This window comes from Oncorhynchus gorbuscha, linkage group LG05, assembly GCF_021184085.1.
Source record: "Oncorhynchus gorbuscha isolate QuinsamMale2020 ecotype Even-year linkage group LG05, OgorEven_v1.0, whole genome shotgun sequence".
In the NCBI taxonomy this organism is placed as follows: domain Eukaryota; kingdom Metazoa; phylum Chordata; class Actinopteri; order Salmoniformes; family Salmonidae; genus Oncorhynchus; species Oncorhynchus gorbuscha.
The window spans coordinates 1,038,293-1,061,040 of record NC_060177.1 but is presented as its reverse complement, the minus strand read 5'-3'; the positions used below and the strand labels follow the sequence as shown (position 1 = coordinate 1,061,040).

The 22,748-nt window shown below is 38.7% G+C and overlaps 1 protein-coding gene across 1 annotated transcript in view; it reads right to left on the bottom strand.

Annotated features, from left to right (window-relative positions):
• Window positions 1–18,851: 18,851 nt before the first annotated feature.
• Window positions 18,852–22,748, bottom strand: part of LOC124035439 (aminopeptidase N-like) — a 12,472-nt gene continuing 8,575 nt past the window's right edge. Inside the window, exons 8-9 of the mRNA XM_046348888.1 lie at window positions 21,145–21,226; window positions 18,852–19,148 (exon numbers count right to left, since the gene is read on the bottom strand). Coding sequence (XP_046204844.1) covers window positions 18,996–19,148; window positions 21,145–21,226 — 235 coding nt within the window. The 3' untranslated portion in view covers window positions 18,852–18,995. The remainder of the gene's footprint in view (window positions 19,149–21,144; window positions 21,227–22,748) is intronic.

The following is a 22,748-nucleotide window of genomic DNA, read 5'->3' as shown; positions in this document are numbered from 1 at the left end:
TAACCATGTTATTACCTGGTACTTCCTGTATATAACCATGTTATTACCTCCTGTATATAACCATGTTATTACCTCCCTGTATATAACCATGTTATTACCTGATACTCCCTGTATATACCCATGTTATTACCTGGTACTTCCTGTATATAGCCATGCTATTACCTGGTACTCCCTGTATATAACCATGTTATTACCTGGTACTTCCTGTATATAACCATGTTATTACCTCCTGTATATAACCATGTTATTACCTCCCTGTATATAACCATGTTATTACCTGATACTCCCTGTATATACCCATGTTATTACCTGGTACTTCCTGTATATAGCCATGCTATTACCTGGTACTCCTGTATATAACCATGTTATTACCTGGTACTTCCTGTATATAACCATGTTATTACCTCCTGTATATAACCATGTTATTACCTCCTGTATATAACCATGTTATTACCTCCTGTATATAACCATGTTATTACCTGGTACTCCCTGTATATAGCCATGTTATTACCTGGTACTCCTGTATATAGCCATGTTATTACCTCCTGTATATAACCATGTTATTACCTCCCTGTATATAACCATGTTATTACCTGGTACTCCCTGTATATAGCCATGTTATTACCTGGTACTCCCTGTATATAGCCATGTTATTACCTGGTACTCCCTGTATATAGCCATGTTATTACCTGGTACTCACTGTATACACCCATGTTATTACCTCCCTGTATATGGCCATGTTATTACCTCCCTGTATATGGCCATGTTATTACCTCCTGTATATAGCCATGTTATTACCTGGTACTCACTGTATACACCCATGTTATTACCTGGTACTCCCTTTATATAACCATGTTATTACCTGGAACTCCCTGTATATAACCATGTTATTACCTGGTACTTCCTGTATATAACCATGTTATTACCTCCCTGTATATAACCATGTTATTACCTGGTACTCCCTGTATATAGCCATGTTATTACCTGGTACTTCCTGTATATAACCATGTTATTACCTGGTACTCACTGTATACACCCATGTTATTACCTGGTACTCCCTTTATATAACCATGTTATTACCTGGAACTCCCTGTATATAACCATGTTATTACCTGGTACTTCCTGTATATAGCCATGTTATTACCTGGTACTTCCTGTATATAACCATGTTATTACCTGGTACTCACTGTATACACCCATGTTATTACCTGGTACTCCCTTTATATAACCATGTTATTACCTGGAACTCCCTGTATATAACCATGTTATTACCTGGTACTTCCTGTATATAGCCATGTTATTACCTCCCTGTATATAACCATGTTATTACCTGGTACTCCTGTATATAACCATGTTATTACCTGGTACTTCCTGTATATAGCCATGTTATTACCTGGTACTCCTGTATATAACCATGTTATTACCTGGAACTCCCTGTATATAACCATGTTATTACCTGGTACTCCCTGTATATAACCATGTTATTACCTGGTACTCCCTGTATATAGCCATGCTATTACCTGGTACTCCCTGTATATAACCATGTTATTACCTCCTGTATATAACCATGTTATTACCTGGTACTCCTGTATATAACCATGTTATTACCTGGTTCTCCTGTATATAACCATGTTATTACCTGGTACTCCTGTATATAGCCATGTTATTACCTGGTACTCCTGTATATAACCATGTTATTACCTGGTACTCCCTGTATATAACCATGTTATTGGAACTCCTGTATATAACCATGTTATTACCTTGTACTCCCTGTATATAACCATGTTATTACCTGGTACTCCTGTATATAACCATGTTATTACCTGGTACTCCTGTATATAACCATGTTATTACCTGGTACTCCTGTATATAACCCTGTTATTACCTGGCACTTCCTGTATATAGCCATGTTATTACCTGGTACTTCCTGTATATAGACATGTTATTACCTGGCACTTCCTGAATTTAGCCATGTTATTACCTGGTACTTCCTGTATATAGCCATGTTATTACCTGGTGCTCCCTGTATATAACCATGTTATTACCTGGTACTTCCTGTATATAGTCATGTTATTACCTAGTACTCCCTGTATATAACCATGTTATTACCTGGTACTCACTGTATACACCTATGTTATTACCTGGTACTCCCTGTATATAACCATGTTATTACCTGGTACTCCCTGTATATAACCATGTTATTACCTGGTACTCCCTGTATATAACCATGTTATTACCTGGTACTTCCTGTATATAGTCATGTTATTACCTAGTACTCCTGTATATAACCATGTTATTACCTGGTACTCCTGTATATAACCATGTTATTACCTGGTACTCCCTGTATATAGCCATGTTATTACCTGGTACTCCCTGTATATAACCGTTATTACCTCCCTGTATATAACCATGTTATTACCTGGTACTCCCTGTATATAGCCATGTTATTACCTGGTACTCCCTGTATATAGCCATGTTATTACCTGGTACTCCCTGTATATAACCATGTTATTACCTCCCTGTATATAACCATGTTATTACCTGGTACTCCCTGTATATAACCATGTTATTACCTGGTACTCCCTGTATATAACCATGTTATTACCTGGTACTCCCTGTATATAGCCATGTTATTACCTGGTACTCCCTGTATATAACCATGTTATTACCTGGTACTCCCTGTATATAGCCATGTTATTACCTGGTACTCCTGTATATAACCATGTTATTACCTCCCTGTATATAGCCATGTTATTACCTGGTACTCCCTGTATATAACCATGTTATTACCTCCCTGTATATAACCATGTTATTACCTGCTACTCCCTGTATATAACCATGTTATTACCTGGTATTTCCTGTATATAACCATGTTATTACCTCCCTGTATATAACCATGTTATTACCTGGTACTCCCTGTATATAGCCATGTTATTACCTGGTACTTCCTGTATATAACCATGTTATTACCTCCCTGTATATAACCATGTTATTACCTGGTACTCCCTGTATATAACCATGTTATTACCTGGTACTCCCTGTATATAGTCATGTTATTACCTAGTACTCCCTGTATATAGTCATGTTATTACCTGGTACTCCCTGTATATAACCATGTTATTACCTGGTACTCCCTGTATATAACCCTGTTATTACCTGGCACTTCCTGTATATAGCCATGTTATTACCTGGTACTTCCTGTATATAGACATGTTATTACCTGGCACTTCCTGAATTTAGCCATGTTATTACCTGGTACTTCCTGTATATAGCCATGTTATTACCTGGTACTCCCTGTATATAGCCATGTTATTACCTACCTGTATATAGTCATGTTATTACCTGGTACTTCCTGTATATATACATGTTATTACCTGGCACTTCCTGTATATAACCATGTTATTACCTGGTACTCCCTGTATATAACCATGTTATTACCTGGTACTTCCTGTATATAGTCATGTTATTACCTAGTACTCCCTGTATATAACCATGTTATTACCTGGTACTCACTGTATACACCTATGTTATTACCTGGTACTCCTGTATATAACCATGTTATTACCTGGTGTTAGAGCCGATTTGGACATATTTGTATAAAAGACCGAACATATGGAGCTCCATGTATATTTGTGTAAATATATTAAATATGAATGTAAATGATGAAATATTAGGTACGTACCTTTATGATTTATATTTACCCGATTGAGATATATTAATTTGTTGTTAGTGTAACTCGGACATTTGGCCCCCCTCTTGCCTGTTCATTGTATTGTGTTAATTTTGTTAGGATAAAGGCAGGAAGTTGGGCCTTCGGGAGAGGGAGTCCTTGCTAGACGCGGGAGCGGTATAGTTTTTTGACCATACAGACATACAGGTCATAATATGTATTTTCCATATCAAGTATTTTGTGCTTTAAGTTGATTGGAGACTCATTTATTTGTTAGATATAAGAAGAATAAACATTTTTGTTGCACCATATCCCTGGATGTCATGGAATGTTTGGCCGTTTGGAAACCTTGAGTGTGGACTGTATGCGTACCAAACAACCCCGCTTCAGGCTTGGGCAGTGGCTATGGTAAAGACGAAAGGAAGCCACTACACCTGGCACTTCCTGTATATAGCCATGTTATTACCTGGTACTTCCTGTATATAGACATTTTATTACCTGGCACTTCCTGAATTTAGCCATGTTATTACCTGGCACTTCCTGAATTTAGCCATGTTATTACCTGGTACTTCCTGTATATAGCCATGTTATTACCTGGTACTCCCTGTATATAGCCATGTTATTACCTGGTACTTCCTGTATATAGACATGTTATTACCTGGTACTCCTGTATATAACCATGTTATTACCTGGTACTCCTGTATATAGCCATTTTATTACCTGGTACTCCTGTATATAGCCATGTTATTACCTGGTACTCCCTGTATATAGCCATGTTATTACCTCCCTGTATATAGCCATGTTATTACCTGGTACTCCTTGTATATAGCCATGTTATTACCTGGTACTCCCTGTATATAGCCATGTTATTATCTGGTACTTCCTGTATATAGCCATGTTATTACTTCCCTGTATATGACCATGTTATTACCTCCTGTATATAACCATGTTATTACCTGGTACTCCCTGTATATAACCATGTTATTACCTGGAACTCCCTGTATATAGCCATGTTATTACCTGGTACTCCCTGGTTATAACCATGTTATTACCTGGTTCTCCTGTATATAGCCATGTTATTTCCTGGTACTCCTGTATATAACCATGTTATTACATGGTACCCCTGTATATAGCCATGTTATTACCTGGTACTTCCTGTATATAGCCATGTTATTACTTCCCTGTATATAACCATGTTATTACCTGGTACTCCTGTATATAGCCATGTTATTACCTGGTACTCCTGGTTATAACAATGTTATTACCTGGTACTCCCTGTATATAGCCATGTTATTACCTGGTACTCCTGTATATAACCATGTTATTACCTCCTGTATATAACCATGTTATTACCTGGTACTCCCTGTATATAACCATGTTATTACCTGGTACTTCCTGTATATAACCATGTTATTACCTGGTACTCCCTGTATATAACCGTGTTATTACCTGGTACTCCCTGTATATAACCATGTTATTACCTACCTGTATATAACCATGTTATTACCTGGTACTTCCTGTATAAAGCCATGTTATTACCTGGTACTTCATGTATATAGCCATGTTATTACCTGGTACTTCCTGTATATAACCATGTTATTACCTGGTACTTCCTGTATCTAGCCATGTTATTACCTGGTACTTCCTGTATATAACCATGTTATTACCTGGTACTTCCTGTATATAGCCATGTTATTACCTGGTACTTCCTGTATCTAGCCATGTTATTACCTGGTACTTCCTGTATATAGCCATGTTATTACCTGGTACTTCCTGTATCTAGCCATGTTATTACCTGGTACGTCCTGTATATAGCCATGTTATTACCTGATACTTCCTGTATCTAGCCATGTTATTACCTCCCTGTATATAACCATGTTATTACCTGGTACTCCCTGTATATAACCATGTTATTACCTCCCTGTATATAACCATGTTATTACCTGGTACTCCCTGTATATACCCATGTTGTTACCTGGTACTCCCTGTATATAACCATGTTATTACCTCCCTGTATATAGCCATGTTATTACCTCCCTGTTTTTAGCCATGTTATTACCTGGTACTCCCTGTATATAACCATGTTATTACCTGGTACTCCCTGTATATAACCATGTTATTACCTGGTACTTCCTGTATATAACCATGTTATTACCTCCCTGTATATAACCATGTTATTACCTGGTACTCCCTGTATATAACAATGTTATTACCTGGTACTCCCTGTATATAACCATGTTATTACCTGGTACTTCCTGTATATAACCATGTTATTACCTCCTGTATATAACCATGTTATTACCTGGTACTCCCTGTATATTACCATGTTATTACCTGGTACTCCCTGTATATAGCCATGTTATTACCTGGTACTGCATGTATATAACCATGTTATTACCTGGTACTCCCTGTATATAGCCATGTTATTACCTGGTACTCTCTGTATATAACCATGTTATTACCTGGTACCCCTGTATATAGCCATGTTATTACCTGGTACTCCCTGTATATAGCCATGTTATAGCCATGTTATTACCTGGTACTTCCTGTATATAGCCATGTTATTACCTGGTACTCCTGTATATAACCATGTTATTACCTCCCTGTATATAACCATGTTATTACCTGGTACTCCTGTATATAACCATGTTATTACCTCCTGTATATAACCATGTTATTACCTGGTACTCCCTGTATATAACCATGTTATTACCTGGTACTCCCTGTATATAACCATGTTATTACCTGGTACTTCCTGTATATAACCATGTTATTACCTCCTGTATATAACCATGTTATTACCTGGTACTCCCTGTATATTACCATGTTATTACCTCCCTGTTTTTAGCCATGTTGTTACCTGGTACTCCCTGTATATAACCATGTTATTACCTGGTACTTCCTGTATATAACCATGTTATTACCTCCCTGTATATAACCATGTTATTACCTGCTACTCCCTGTATATAACCATGTTATTACCTGGTACTCCCTGTATATAGCCATGTTATTACCTCCCTGTTTTTAGCCATGTTATTACCTGGTACTCCCTGTATATAACCATGTTATTACCTCCCTGTATATAGCCATGTTATTACCTCCCTGTTTTTAGCCATGTTATTACCTGGTACTCCCTGTATATAACCATGTTATTACCTGGTACTCCCTGTATATAACCATGTTATTACCTGGTACTTCCTGTATATAACCATGTTATTACCTCCTGTATATAACCATGTTATTACCTGGTACTCCCTGTATATTACCATGTTATTACCTGGTACTCCCTGTATATAGCCATGTTATTACCTGGTACTGCATGTATATAACCATGTTATTACCTGGTACTCCCTGTATATAGCCATGTTATTACCTGGTACTCCTGTATATAACCATGTTATTACCTGGTACCCTGTATATAGCCATGTTATTACCTGGTACTCCTGTATATAGCCATGTTATAGCCATGTTATTACCTGGTACTTCCTGTATCTAGCCATGTTATTACCTGGTACTCCCTGTATATAACCATGTTATTACCTCCCTGTATATAACCATGTTATTACCTGGTACTCCCTGTATATAACCATGTTATTACCTCCCTGTATATAACCATGTTATTACCTGGTACTCCCTGTATATAACCATGTTATTACCTGGTACTCCCTGTATATAACCATGTTATTACCTGGTACTCCCTGTATATAACCATGTTATTACCTGGTACTTCCTGTATATAACCATGTTATTACCTCCTGTATATAACCATGTTATTACCTGGTACTCCCTGTATATTACCATGTTATTACCTCCCTGTTTTTAGCCATGTTGTTACCTGGTACTCCCTGTATATAACCATGTTATTACCTGGTACTTCCTGTATATAACCATGTTATTACCTCCCTGTATATAACCATGTTATTACCTGCTACTCCCTGTATATAACCATGTTATTACCTGGTACTCCCTGTATATAGCCATGTTATTACCTCCCTGTTTTTAGCCATGTTATTACCTGGTACTCCTGTATATAACCATGTTATTACCTCCTGTATATAGCCATGTTATTACCTCCTGTTTTTAGCCATGTTATTACCTGGTACTCCTGTATATAACCATGTTATTACCTGGTACTCCCTGTATATAACCATGTTATTACCTGGTACTTCCTGTATATAACCATGTTATTACCTCCCTGTATATAACCATGTTATTACCTGGTACTCCCTGTATATAACCATGTTATAACCTGGTACTCCCTGTATATAACCATGTTATTACCTGGTACTTCCTGTATATAACCATGTTATTACCTCCCTGTATATAACCATGTTATTACCTGGTACTCCCTGCATATTACCATGTTATTACCTGGTACTCCCTGTATATAGCCATGTTATTACCTGGTACTCCCTGTATATAACCATGTGGTCCTGTGTAGCTCAGTTGGTAGAGCATGGCGCTTGTAACGCCAGGGTAGTGGGTTCGATCCCCGGGACCACCCATACGTAGAATGTATGCACACATGACTGTAAGTCGCTTTGGATAAAAGCGTCTGCTAAATGGCATATATTATTATTATTATTATTATTATTATATTATGTTATTACCTCCCTGTATATAGCCATGTTATTACCTCCCTGTTTTTAGCCATGTTATTACCTGGTACTCCCTGTATATAACCATGTTATTACCTGGTAATCCCTGTATATAACCATGTTATTACCTTGTACTTCCTGTATATTACCATGTTATTACCTCCCTGTATATAACCATGTCATTACCTGGTACTCCCTGTATATAACCATGTTATTACATGGTACCCCTGTATATAGCCATGTTATTACCTGGTACTCCCTGTATATAGCCATGTTATTACCTCCCTGTATATAGCCATGTTATTACCTGGTACTCCCTGTATATAACCATGTTATTACCTGGTACTTCCTGTATATAACCATGTTATTACCTCCCTGTATATAACCATGTTATTACCTGGTACTCCCTGTATATAACAATGTTATTACCTGGTACTCCTGTATATAACCATGTTATTACCTTACTTCCTGTATATAACCATGTTATTACCTCCTGTATATAACCATGTTATTACCTGGTACTCCCTGTATATTACCATGTTATTACCTGGTACTCCCTGTATATAGCCATGTTATTACCTGGTACTGCATGTATATAACCATGTTATTACCTGGTACTCCCTGTATATAGCCATGTTATTACCTGGTACTCTCTGTATATAACCATGTTATTACCTGGTACCCCTGTATATAGCCATGTTATTACCTGGTACTCCCTGTATATAGCCATGTTATAGCCATGTTATTACCTGGTACTTCCTGTATCTAGCCATGTTATTACCTGGTACTCCCTGTATATAACCATGTTATTACCTCCCTGTATATAACCATGTTATTACCTGGTACTCCCTGTATATAACCATGTTATTACCTCCCTGTATATAACCATGTTATTACCTGGTACTCCCTGTATATAACCATGTTATTACCTGGTACTCCCTGTATATAACCATGTTATTACCTGGTACTTCCTGTATATAACCATGTTATTACCTCCTGTATATAACCATGTTATTACCTGGTACTCCCTGTATATTACCATGTTATTACCTCCCTGTTTTTAGCCATGTTGTTACCTGGTACTCCCTGTATATAACCATGTTATTACCTGGTACTTCCTGTATATAACCATGTTATTACCTCCCTGTATATAACCATGTTATTACCTGCTACTCCCTGTATATAACCATGTTATTACCTGATACTCCCTGTATATAGCCATGTTATTACCTCCCTGTTTTTAGCCATGTTATTACCTGGTACTCCCTGTATATAACCATGTTATTACCTCCCTGTATATAGCCATGTTATTACCTCCCTGTTTTTAGCCATGTTATTACCTGGTACTCCCTGTATATAACCATGTTATTACCTGGTACTCCCTGTATATAACCATGTTATTACCTGGTACTTCCTGTATATAACCATGTTATTACCTCCTGTATATAACCATGTTATTACCTGGTACTCCCTGTATATTACCATGTTATTACCTGGTACTCCCTGTATATAGCCATGTTATTACCTGGTACTGCATGTATATAACCATGTTATTACCTGGTACTCCCTGTATATAGCCATGTTATTACCTGGTACTCTCTGTATATAACCATGTTATTACCTGGTACCCCTGTATATAGCCATGTTATTACCTGGTACTCCCTGTATATAGCCATGTTATAGCCATGTTATTACCTGGTACTTCCTGTATCTAGCCATGTTATTACCTGGTACTCCCTGTATATAACCATGTTATTACCTCCCTGTATATAACCATGTTATTACCTGGTACTCCCTGTATATAACCATGTTATTACCTCCCTGTATATAACCATGTTATTACCTGGTACTCCCTGTATATAACCATGTTATTACCTGGTACTCCCTGTATATAACCATGTTATTACCTGGTACTTCCTGTATATAACCATGTTATTACCTCCCTGTATATAACCATGTTATTACCTGCTACTCCCTGTATATAACCATGTTATTACCTGGTACTCCCTGTATATAGCCATGTTATTACCTCCCTGTTTTTAGCCATGTTATTACCTGGTACTCCCTGTATATAACCATGTTATTACCTCCCTGTATATAGCCATGTTATTACCTCCCTGTTTTTAGCCATGTTATTACCTGGTACTCCCTGTATATAACCATGTTATTACCTGGTACTCCCTGTATATAACCATGTTATTACCTGGTACTTCCTGTATATAATATGTTATTACCTCCTGTATATAACCATGTTATTACCTGGTACTCCTGTATATAACCATGTTATAACCTGGTACTCCCTGTATATAACCATGTTATTACCTGGTACTTCCTGTATATAACCATGTTATTACCTCCTGTATATAACCATGTTATTACCTGGTACTCCCTGCATATTACCATGTTATTACCTGGTACTCCCTGTATATAGCCATGTTATTACCTGGTACTCCCTGTATATAACCATGTTATTACCTGGTACTTCCTGTATATAACCATGTTATTACCTCCCTGTATATAACCATGTTATTACCTGCTACTCCCTGTATATAACCATGTTATTACCTGGTACTCCCTGTATATAGCCATGTTATTACCTCCCTGTTTTTAGCCATGTTATTACCTGGTACTCCCTGTATATAACCATGTTATTACCTCCCTGTATATAGCCATGTTATTACCTCCCTGTATATAACCATGTTATTACCTGGTACTCCCTGTATATAACCATGTTATTACATGGTACCCCTGTATATAGCCATGTTATTACCTGGTACTCCCTGTATATAGCCATGTTATTATACCCTGTATATAGCCATGTTATTACCTGGTACTCCCTGTATATAACCATGTTATTACCTGGTACTCCTGTATATAACCATGTTATTACCTGGTACTTCCTGTATATAACCATGTTATTACCTCCTGTATATAACCATGTTATTACCTGGTACTCCCTGTATATAACCATGTTATAACCTGGTACTCCTGTATATAACCATGTTATTACCTGGTACTTCCTGTATATAACCATGTTATTACCTCCTGTATATAACCATGTTATTACCTGGTACTCCTGCATATTACCATGTTATTACCTGGTACTCCCTGTATATAGCCATGTTATTACCTGGTACTGCATGTATATAAACATGTTATTACCTGGTACTCCCTGTATATAGCCATGTTATTACCTGGAACTCCCTGTATATAACCATGTTATTACCTGGTACCCCTGTATATAGCCATGTTATTACCTGGTACTCCCTGTATATACCCATGTTGTTACCTGGTACTCCCTGTATATAACCATGTTATTACCTGGTACTTCCTGTATATAACCATGTTATTACCTGCTACTCCCTGTATATAACCATGTTATTACCTGGTACTTCCTGTATATAACCATGTTATTACCTCCTGTATATAACCATGTTATTACCTGGTACTCCTGTATATAGCCATGTTATTACCTGGTACTTCCTTATATAACCATGTTATTACCTCCCTGTATATAACCATGTTATTACCTGGTACTCCCTGTATATAACCATGTTATTACCTGGTACTCCCTGTATATAGTCATGTTATTACCTGGTACTCCCTGTATATAGTCATGTTATTAACTGGTACTTCCTGTATATAGTCATGTTATTAACTGGTACTTCCTGTATATAACCATGTTATTACCTGGTACTCCCTGTATATAACCATGTTATTACCTGGTACCCCATGTATATAACCATGTTATTACCTGGTACCCCCTGTATATAGTCATGTTATTACCTGGTACTCCCTGTATATAACCATGTTATTACCTCCCTGTATATAACCATATTATTACCTGGTACTCCCTGTATATAACCATGTTATTACCTGGTACTCCCTGTATATACCCATGTTGTTACCTGGTACTCCCTGTATATAACCATGTTATTACCTCCCTGTATATAACCATGTTATTACCTTATACTCCCTGTATATAGCCATGTTATTACCTTATACTCCCTGTATTTAACCATGTTATTACCTCCCTGTTTATAACCATGTTATTACCTTATACTCCCTGTATATAACCATGTTATTACCTGGTACTTCCTGTATATAACCATGTTATTACCTGGTACTCCCTGTATATAACCGTGTTATTACCTGGTACTCCCTGTATATAACCATGTTATTACCTACCTGTATATAACCATGTTATTACCTGGTACTTCCTGTATAAAGCCATGTTATTACCTGGTACTTCATGTATATAGCCATGTTATTACCTGGTACTTCCTGTATATAACTATGTTATTACCTGGTACTTCCTGTATCTAGCCATGTTATTACCTGGTACTTCCTGTATATAACCATGTTATTACCTGGTACTTCCTGTATATAGCCATGTTATTACCTGGTACTTCCTGTATCTAGCCATGTCATTACCTGGTACTTCCTGTATATAGCCATGTTATTACCTGGTACTTCCTGTATCTAGCCATGTTATTACCTGGTACGTCCTGTATATAGCCATGTTATTACCTGATACTTCCTGTATATAACCATGTTATTACCTCCCTGTATATAACCATGTTATTACCTCCCTGTATATAACCATGTTATTACCTGGTACTCCCTGTATATACCCATGTTATTACCTGGTACTCCCTGTATATAACCATGTTATTACCTCCCTGTATATAACCATGTTATTACCTGGTACTCCCTGTATATAACCATGTTATTACCTGGTACTTCCTGTATATAACCATGTTATTACCTCCCTGTATATAACCATGTTATTACCTGGTACTCCCTGTATATAGCCATGTTACTACCTGGTACTCCCTGTATATAACCATGTTATTACCTGGTACTCCCTGTATATAGCCATGTTATTACCTCCCTGTTTTTAGCCATGTTATTACCTGGTACTCCCTGTATATAACCATGTTATTACCTCCCTGTATATAGCCATGTTATTACCTCCCTGTTTTTAGCCATGTTATTACCTGGTACTCCCTGTATATAACCATGTTATTACCTGGTAATCCCTGTATATAACCATGTTATTACCTTGTACTTCCTGTATATTACCATGTTATTACCTCCCTGTATATAACCATGTTATTACCTGGTACTCCCTGTATATAACCATGTTATTACCTGGTACTCCCTGTATATAACCATGTTATTACCTGGTACTCCCTGTATATAGCCATGTTACTACCTGGTACTCCCTGTATATAACCATGTTATTACCTGGTACTCCCTGTATATAGCCATGTTATTACCTCCCTGTTTTTAGCCATGTTATTACCTGGTACTCCCTGTATATAACCATGTTATTACCTCCCTGTATATAGCCATGTTATTACCTCCCTGTTTTAGCCATGTTATTACCTGGTACTCCCTGTATATAACCATGTTATTACCTGGTAATCCCTGTATATAACCATGTTATTACCTTGTACTTCCTGTATATTACCATGTTATTACCTCCCTGTATATAACCATGTTATTACCTGGTACTCCCTGTATATAACCATGTTATTACATGGTACCCCTGTATATAGCCATGTTATTACCTGGTACTCCCTGTATATAGCCATGTTATTACCTCCCTGTTTTTAGCCATGTTATTACCTGGTACTCCCTGTATATAACCATGTTATTACCTGGTACTCCCTGTATATAACCATGTTATTACCTGGTACTTCCTGTATATAACCATGTTATTACCTCCTGTATATAACCATGTTATTACCTGGTACTCCCTGTATATAACCATGTTATTACCTGGTACTCCCTGTATATAACCATGTTATTACCTGGTACTTCCTGTATATAACCATGTTATTACCTCCTGTATATAACCATGTTATTACCTGGTACTCCCTGTATATTACCATGTTATTACCTGGTACTCCCTGTATATAGCCATGTTATTACCTGGTACTGCATGTATATAACCATGTTATTACCTGGTACTCCCTGTATATAGCCATGTTATTACCTGGTACTCTCTGTATATAACCATGTTATTACCTGGTACCCCTGTATATAGCCATGTTATTACCTGGTACTCCCTGTATATAGCCATGTTATAGCCATGTTATTACCTGGTACTTCCTGTATCTAGCCATGTTATTACCTGGTACTCCCTGTATATAACCATGTTATTACCTCCCTGTATATAGCCATGTTATTACCTCCCTGTATATAACCATGTTATTACCTGGTACTCCCTGTATATAACCATGTTATTACCTCCCTGTATATAAACATGTTATTACCTGGTACTCCCTGTATATAACCATGTTATTACCTGGTACTCCCTGTATATAACCATGTTATTACCTGGTACTCCCTGTATATAACCATGTTATTACCTGGTACTTCCTGTATATAACCATGTTATTACCTCCTGTATATAACCATGTTATTACCTGGTACTCCCTGTATATTACCATGTTATTACCTCCCTGTATATAACCATGTTATTACCTGGTACTCCCTGTATATAACCATGTTATTACCTGGTACTCCCTGTATATAGCCATGTTATTACCTCCCTGTTTTTAGCCATGTTATTACCTGGTACTCCCTGTATATAACCATGTTATTACCTCCCTGTATATAGCCATGTTATTACCTCCCTGTTTTTAGCCATGTTATTACCTGGTACTCCCTGTATATAACCATGTTATTACCTGGTACTCCCTGTATATAACCATGTTATTACCTGGTACTTCCTGTATATAACCATGTTATTACCTCCCTGTATATAACCATGTTATTACCTGGTACTCCCTGTATATAACCATGTTATTACATGGTACCCCTGTATATAGCCATGTTATTACCTGGTACTCCCTGTATATAGCCATGTTATTACCACCCTGTATATAGCCATGTTATTACCTGGTACTCCCTGTATATAACCATGTTATTACCTGGTACTCCCTGTATATAACCATGTTATTACCTGGTACTTCCTGTATATAACCATGTTATTACCTCCCTGTATATAACCATGTTATTACCTCCCTGTATATAACCATGTTATTACCTGGTACTCCCTGTATATAACCATGTTATAACCTGGTACTCCCTGTATATAACCATGTTATTACCTGGTACTTCCTGTATATAACCATGTTATTACCTCCTGTATATAACCATGTTATTACCTGGTACTCCCTGTATATTACCATGTTATTACCTGGTACTCCCTGTATATAGCCATGTTATTACCTGGTACTGCATGTATATAAACATGTTATTACCTGGTACTCCCTGTATATAGCCATGTTATTACCTGGAACTCCCTGTATATAACCATGTTATTACCTGGTACCCCTGTATATAGCCATGTTATTACCTGGTACTCCCTGTATATACCCATGTTGTTACCTGGTACTCCCTGTATATAACCATGTTATTACCTGGTACTTCCTGTATATAACCATGTTAACTTCCTGTATATAACCATGTTATTACCCTCTCCTGTATATAACCATGTTATTACCTGGTACTTCCTGTATATAACCATGTTATTACCTCCCTGTATATAACCCACTCCCTGTATATAGTCATGTTATTACCTGGTACCCCCTGTATATATCATGTACTCCAGCCATGTTATTACCTGGTACTCCCTGTATATAACCATGTTATTACCTGGTACTCCTGTATATAGTCATGTTATTACCTGGTACTCCCTGTATATAGTCATGTTATTACCATGTTATTACCTGGTACTCCCTGTATATAACCATGTTATTACCTGGTACTCCTGTATATAACCCCTGGTACCCCATGTATATAACCATGTTATTACCTGGTACCCCCTGTATATAACCATGTTATTACCTGGTACCCCCTGTATATAGTCATGTTATTACCTGGTACTCCCTGTATATAACCATGTTATTACCTCCCTGTATATAACCATATTATTACCTGGTACTCCCTGTATATAACCATGTTATTACCTGGTACTCCCTGTATATACCCATGTTGTTACCTGGTACTCCCTGTATATAACCATGTTATTACCTCCCTGTATATAACCATGTTATTACCTTATACTCCCTGTATATAGCCATGTTATTACCTTATACTCCCTGTATTTAACCATGTTATTACCTCCCTGTTTATAACCATGTTATTACCTTATACTCCCTGTATATAGCCATGTTATTACCTGGTACTCCCTGTATATAGCCATGTTATTACCTGGTACTTCCTGTATATAACCATGTTATTACCTCCCTGTATATAACCATGTTATTACCTGGTACTCCCTGTATATAACCATGTTATTACCTGGTACTCCCTTTATATAGCCATGTTACTACCTGGTACTCCCTGTATATAACCATGTTATTACCTGGTACTCCCTGTATATAGCCATGTTATTACCTGGTAATCCCTGTATATAGCCATGTTATTACCTGGTACTTCCTGTATATAACCATGTTATTACCTCCCTGTATATAACCATGTTATTACATTATACTCCCTGTATATAGCCATGTTATTACCTGGTACTCCCTGTATATAGCCATGTTATTACCTGGTACTTCCTGTATATAACCATGTTATTACCTTATACTCCCTGTATATAGCCATGTTATTACCTGGTACCCCTCCACATTGACTCAGTACTGGTACTTCCTGTGTATATAGCCATGTTATTACCTCCCTGTATATAGCCATGTTATTACCTGGTACTCCCTGTATATAACCATGTTATTACCTCCCTGTATATAACCATGTTATTACCTGGTACCCCTCCACATTGACTCAGTACTGGTACTTCCTGTGTATATAGCCATGTTATTACCTCCCTGTATATAGCCATGTTATTACCTGGTACTCCCTGTATATAACCATGTTATTACCTCCCTGTATATAACCATGTTATTACCTGGTACCCCTCCACATTGACTCAGTACTGGTACTTCCTGTGTATATAGCCATGTTATTACCGCGTACAAATACAATTTCATTTGATTTCATAGAGGCATCATTCTGGTAAAGCTGCCTGGTAATCCTAATTCAGGCCAAAGAGGATTAGCTCCACCCCAGCCGAGCCATTGGCTAAATTTAGAGCAACACAGTGCCCACTCTCCATTTACCCCTCCCCCTACATGCCTTAGCTCCACCTCCACATTCTCCCCACCCAGCCTTCAAGCCATCCACCCAACCAATCACATTCCACCATGCACACTGGCCCCAGCGTGACTGACAGGTTACTCTGTGTGGACCACTGCAGACCCAACATAGAGAAATAACTATCTAGTGTGGAGAAACACATGTAGTTGTCAGTGATCTTTAGCAGTAGGTTGTTGTGTAAACGATGCAGTTCAACCGTCCCAATCAAAGGCTATAGAAACTAGGCCATCAGCAAGGTGAATGTGGGGAATGTGATCTGAGCTGCAGGGGAGTTGTAGTGTAGTAGTCCTGGCTGTGTAAACGATGCAGTTCAACCGTCCCAATCAAAGGCTATAGAAACTAGGCCATCAGCAAGGTGAATGTGGGGAATGTGATCTGAGCTGCAGTGGAGTTGTAGTGTAGTAGTCCGGGCTGTGTCTCTCTGCCCTTCATCATCTGGGCTCGTCCTCTAGCTGCTAGCTTCCATGTTGGGATTACAGACAACAGATTCCCCCTGACCGTTGACACGCAATGGGAGGAGCACGGCTCGCTGGCTCAGTGCAGTCTCTATAACACAGGGCATTCTGGGACATTCTGGGCCCATCTCATGCTATTTAGTCAAATGTCCGCTTCAGAGGGATGATGACAGAGAGGATATAGACCACTAATGAAGGGAAAAGCTTCAGCTTCAGAGGGATGAAGTAAACTGAAGGAGAGGAGAGGAGAGGAGAGGAGAGGAGAGGAGAGGAGAGGAGAGGAGAGGGAGAGGAGAGGAGAGGAGAGGAGAGGAGAGGAGAGGAGAGTATGTTGGTCCCTGACTGATGAGGAAGGTAGTAAACTGAAGGAGAGGAGAGGAGAGGAGAGGAGAGGAGAGGAGAGGAGAGGAGAGGAGAGGAGATGAGAGGTGTTGGTCCCTGACTGATGAGGAAGGTAGTAAACTGAAGGAGGAGAGGAGAGGAGAGGAGAGGAGAGGAGGAGAGGAGAGGAGAGGAGAGGAGAGGAGAGGGAGGAGAGAGGAGAGGAGAGGAGAGGAGAGGAGAGGAGAGGTGTTGGTCCCTGACTGATGAGGAAGGTAGTAAACTGAAGGAGAGGAGAGGAGAGAGAGAGGAGAGGAGAGGAGAGGAGAGGAGAGGAGAGGAGAGGAGGAGAGGAGAGGAGAGGAGAGGAGAGGGAGAGAGGAGAGGAGAGGAGAGGAGAGGAGAGGAGAGGAGAGGAGAGGAGAGGTGTTGGTCCCTGACTGATGAGGAAGGTAGTAAACTGAAGGAGAGGAGAGCTCTTCTCCTTTCCTCTCTCCTCTCCTCCCCTCTTCCTGTCTTGTATAGTTCCTCTTTAAAGACTATATTATAAAGCTGAACCTGTTTGACTTAACACTCTCCTGACTCAAACTCTACTCTCTACTTTTTTTTTACACAAAACAATATATTATATATATATATATTTACAATGTAAACTTTATTGGTTCTGGGTAAAAATTATCTGCAAACATTTCAGAAAAATCATGAATTCCACATGATGAAACACTAAATGCTTGCATTCTCCACAAATGAATTGAAACTCCAAACAGTCCACAAATAAGTTTATGCTGAATTATCAGTGAACCATTTGTAGACATCTGCCTTGTTCTCTGCAACCCACTTCATGTTGGCTTTGGTTCTCTCCAGGGCCTGGTCCACTGCTAGTGTGGCTGAACCAAAACCCTGCTCTGCATTCTCCTCAATGAACAGCTGCAACTATAGGACCAGAGAATGGACAGGCTATTAAACACAGTGTTCATCTATAGGACCAGAGAATGGACAGGCTATTAACACAGTATTCATCTATAGGACCAGAGAATGGACAGGCTATTAACACAGTATTCATCTATAGGACCAGAGAATGGACAGGCTATTAAACACAGTGTTCATCTATAGGACCAGAGAATGGACAGGCTATTAACACAGTATTCATCTATAGGACCAGAGAATGGACAGGCTATTAACACAGTATTCATCTATAGGACCAGAGAATGGACAGGCTATTAACACAGTATTCATCTATAGGACCAGAGAATGGACAGGCTATTAACACAGTATTCATCTATAGGACCAGAGAATGGACAGGTTATTAACACAGTATTAATCTATAGGACCAGAGAATGGACAGGTTATTAACACAGTATTAATCTATAGGACCAGATAATGGACAGGTCATTAACACAGTATTCATCTATAAGACCAGCGAATGGACAGGTTATTGAGACAGTATTAACCTATAGGACCAGATAATGGACAGGTTATTAAGACAGTATTCATCTATAGGACCAGATAATGGACAGGTTATTAAGACAGTATTAATATATAGGACCAGAGAATGGACAGGCTTTTAACACAGTATTAATCTATAGGACCAGATAATGGACAGGTTATTAACACAGTATTAATATATAGGACCAGATAATTGACAGGTTATTAACACAGTATTCATCTATTGGACCAGAGAATGGACAGGATATTAACACTGTATTAACCTATTGGACCAGAGAATGGACAGGTTATTAACACAGTATTCATCTATTGGACCAGAGAATGGACAGGATATTAACACTGTATTAACCTATTGGACCAGAGAATGGACAGGTTATTAACACAGTATTAATATATAGGACCAGATAATTGACAGGTTATTAAGACAGTATTAATATATAGGACCAGATAATTGACAGGTTATTAAGACAGTATTAATATATAAGATCAGATAATTGACAGGTTATTAAGACAGTATTAATGTATTTCTGAAGGGGAAGGGACATTTGGCCCATGTTTGCCTGAGAGTTTCTGTTTCCTAGATGATGACCGTGTCCACCCGGATAAAGGTATATTTTACTGAAACGTTGTTTAATAGATCCATTAAATGTTTGGAAGCATCTGGACCACCAGTGTGCTGCCATTTTTATTTACCGTTAACCAGCATTTTTTCTCTCTCATTATACCTGTTAACACGTCAGGAGGTATCACTCGTATTATGTTAATTACAGCAGCGTGACATCACCAACCAGGAAGTCAACATCTCTCATTATACCTGTTAACACGTCAGGAGGTATCACTCGTATTATGTTAATTACAGCAGCGTGACATCACCAACCAGGAAGTCAACATCTCTCATTATACCTGTTTACACGTCAGGAGGTATCACTCTTATTGTGTTAATTACAGCAGCGTGACATCACCAACCAGGAAGTCAACATCTCTCATTATACCTGTTTACACGTCAGGAGGTATCGCTCTTAATATGTTAATTACAGCAGCGAGACATCACCAACCAGGAAGTCAACATCTCTCATTATACCTGTTAACACGTCAGGAGGTATCACTCTTATTGTGTTAATTACAGCAGCGTGACATCACCAACCAGGAAGTCAACATCTCTCATTATACCTGTTAACACGTCAGGAGGTAACACTCTTATTGTGTTAATTACAGCAGCGTGACATCACCAACCAGGAAGTCAACATCTCTCATTATACCTGTTAACACGTCAGGAGGTATCACTCTTATTGTGTTAATTACAGCAGCGTGACATCACCAACCAGGAAGTCAACATCTCTCATTATACCTGTTTACACGTCAGGAGGTTTCACTCTTATTATGTTAATTACAGCAGCGTGACATCACCAACCAGGAAGTCAACAGGACGTCTGGGGTTGGATCACAGTCACACAGAGACACAGAAGCTCTGAATGGGTTGTACCTGTTTCAGTTCAAACTCTGAGGAGAAGCGCCTGGTGATTCCATCAATGAGCCGTGCGAAGGACAACGATCCCCCTCCATAACTACAAGATGAGGAGACAGAAATACGGTCAACATTCAACACATTAAAACGTAATGGATAAAATCCCAAGCCAGTTGGCTCTGACAAAGTCCCAAGCCAAAGACTGGCCTATAACATGACCCTATATGACCGGAGGTAGTATACTATAGAGTGATTAGGGTGCCACTACCCTTGACCAGAGGTAGTGTACTACATAGGGATTAGGGTGCCACTAAATTTGACCAGTGGTAGTGTACTACATAGGGATTAGGTTGTCACTAAATTTGACCAGTGGTAGTGTACTACATAGGGATTAGGTTGTCACTACCCTTGACCAGAGGTAGTGTACTACATAGGGATTAGGTTGTCACTAAATTTGACCAGTGGTAGTGTACTACATAGGGATTAGGGTGCCACTACCCTTGACCAGTGGTAGTGTACTACATAGGGATTAGGGTGCCACTACCCTTGACCAGTGGTAGTGTACTACATAGGGATTAGGGTGCCACTAAATTTGACCAGTGGTAGTGTACTACATAGGGATTAGGGTGCCACTACCCTTGACCAGTGGTAGTGTACTACATAGGGATTAGGGTGCCACTAAATTTGACCAGTGGTAGTGTACTACATAGGGATTAGGGTGCCACTACCCTTGACCAGTGGTAGTGTACTACATAGGGATTAGGGTGCCACTAAATTTGACCAGTGGTAGTGTACTACATAGGGATTAGGGTGCCACTACCCTTGACCAGTGGTAGTGTACTACATAGGGATTAGGGTGCCACTAAATTTGACCAGTGGTAGTGTACTACATAGGGATTAGGTTGTCACTAAATTTGACCAGTGGTAGTGTACTACATAGGGATTAGGGTGCCACTACCCTTGACCAGTGGTAGTGTACTACATAGGGATTAGGGTGCCACTAAATTTGACCAGTGGTAGTGTACTACATAGGGATTAGGTTGTCACTAAATTTGACCAGTGGTAGTGTACTACATAGGGATTAGGGTGCCACTACCCTTGACCAGTGGTAGTGTACTACATAGGGATTAGGGTGCCACTAAATTTGACCAGTGGTAGTGTACTACATAGGGATTAGGTTGTCACTAAATTTGACCAGTGGTAGTGTACTACATAGGGATTAGGTTGTCACTAAATTTGACCAGTGGTAGTGTACTACATAGGGATTAGGGTGCCACTAAATTTGACCAGTGGTAGTGTACTACATAGGGATTAGGGTGCCACTAAATTTGACCAGTGGTAGTGTACTACATAGGGATTAGGTTGCCACTAAATTTGACCAGTGGTAGTGTACTACATAGGGATTAGGTTGTCACTAAATTTGACCAGTGGTAGTGTACTACATAGGGATTAGGGTGCCACTACCCTTGACCAGTGGTAGTGTACTACATAGGGATTAGGTTGTCACTAAATTTGACCAGTGGTAGTGTACTACATAGGGATTAGGTTGTCACTAAATTTGACCAGTGGTAGTGTACTACATAGGGATTAGGGTGCCACTACCCTTGACCAGTGGTAGTGTA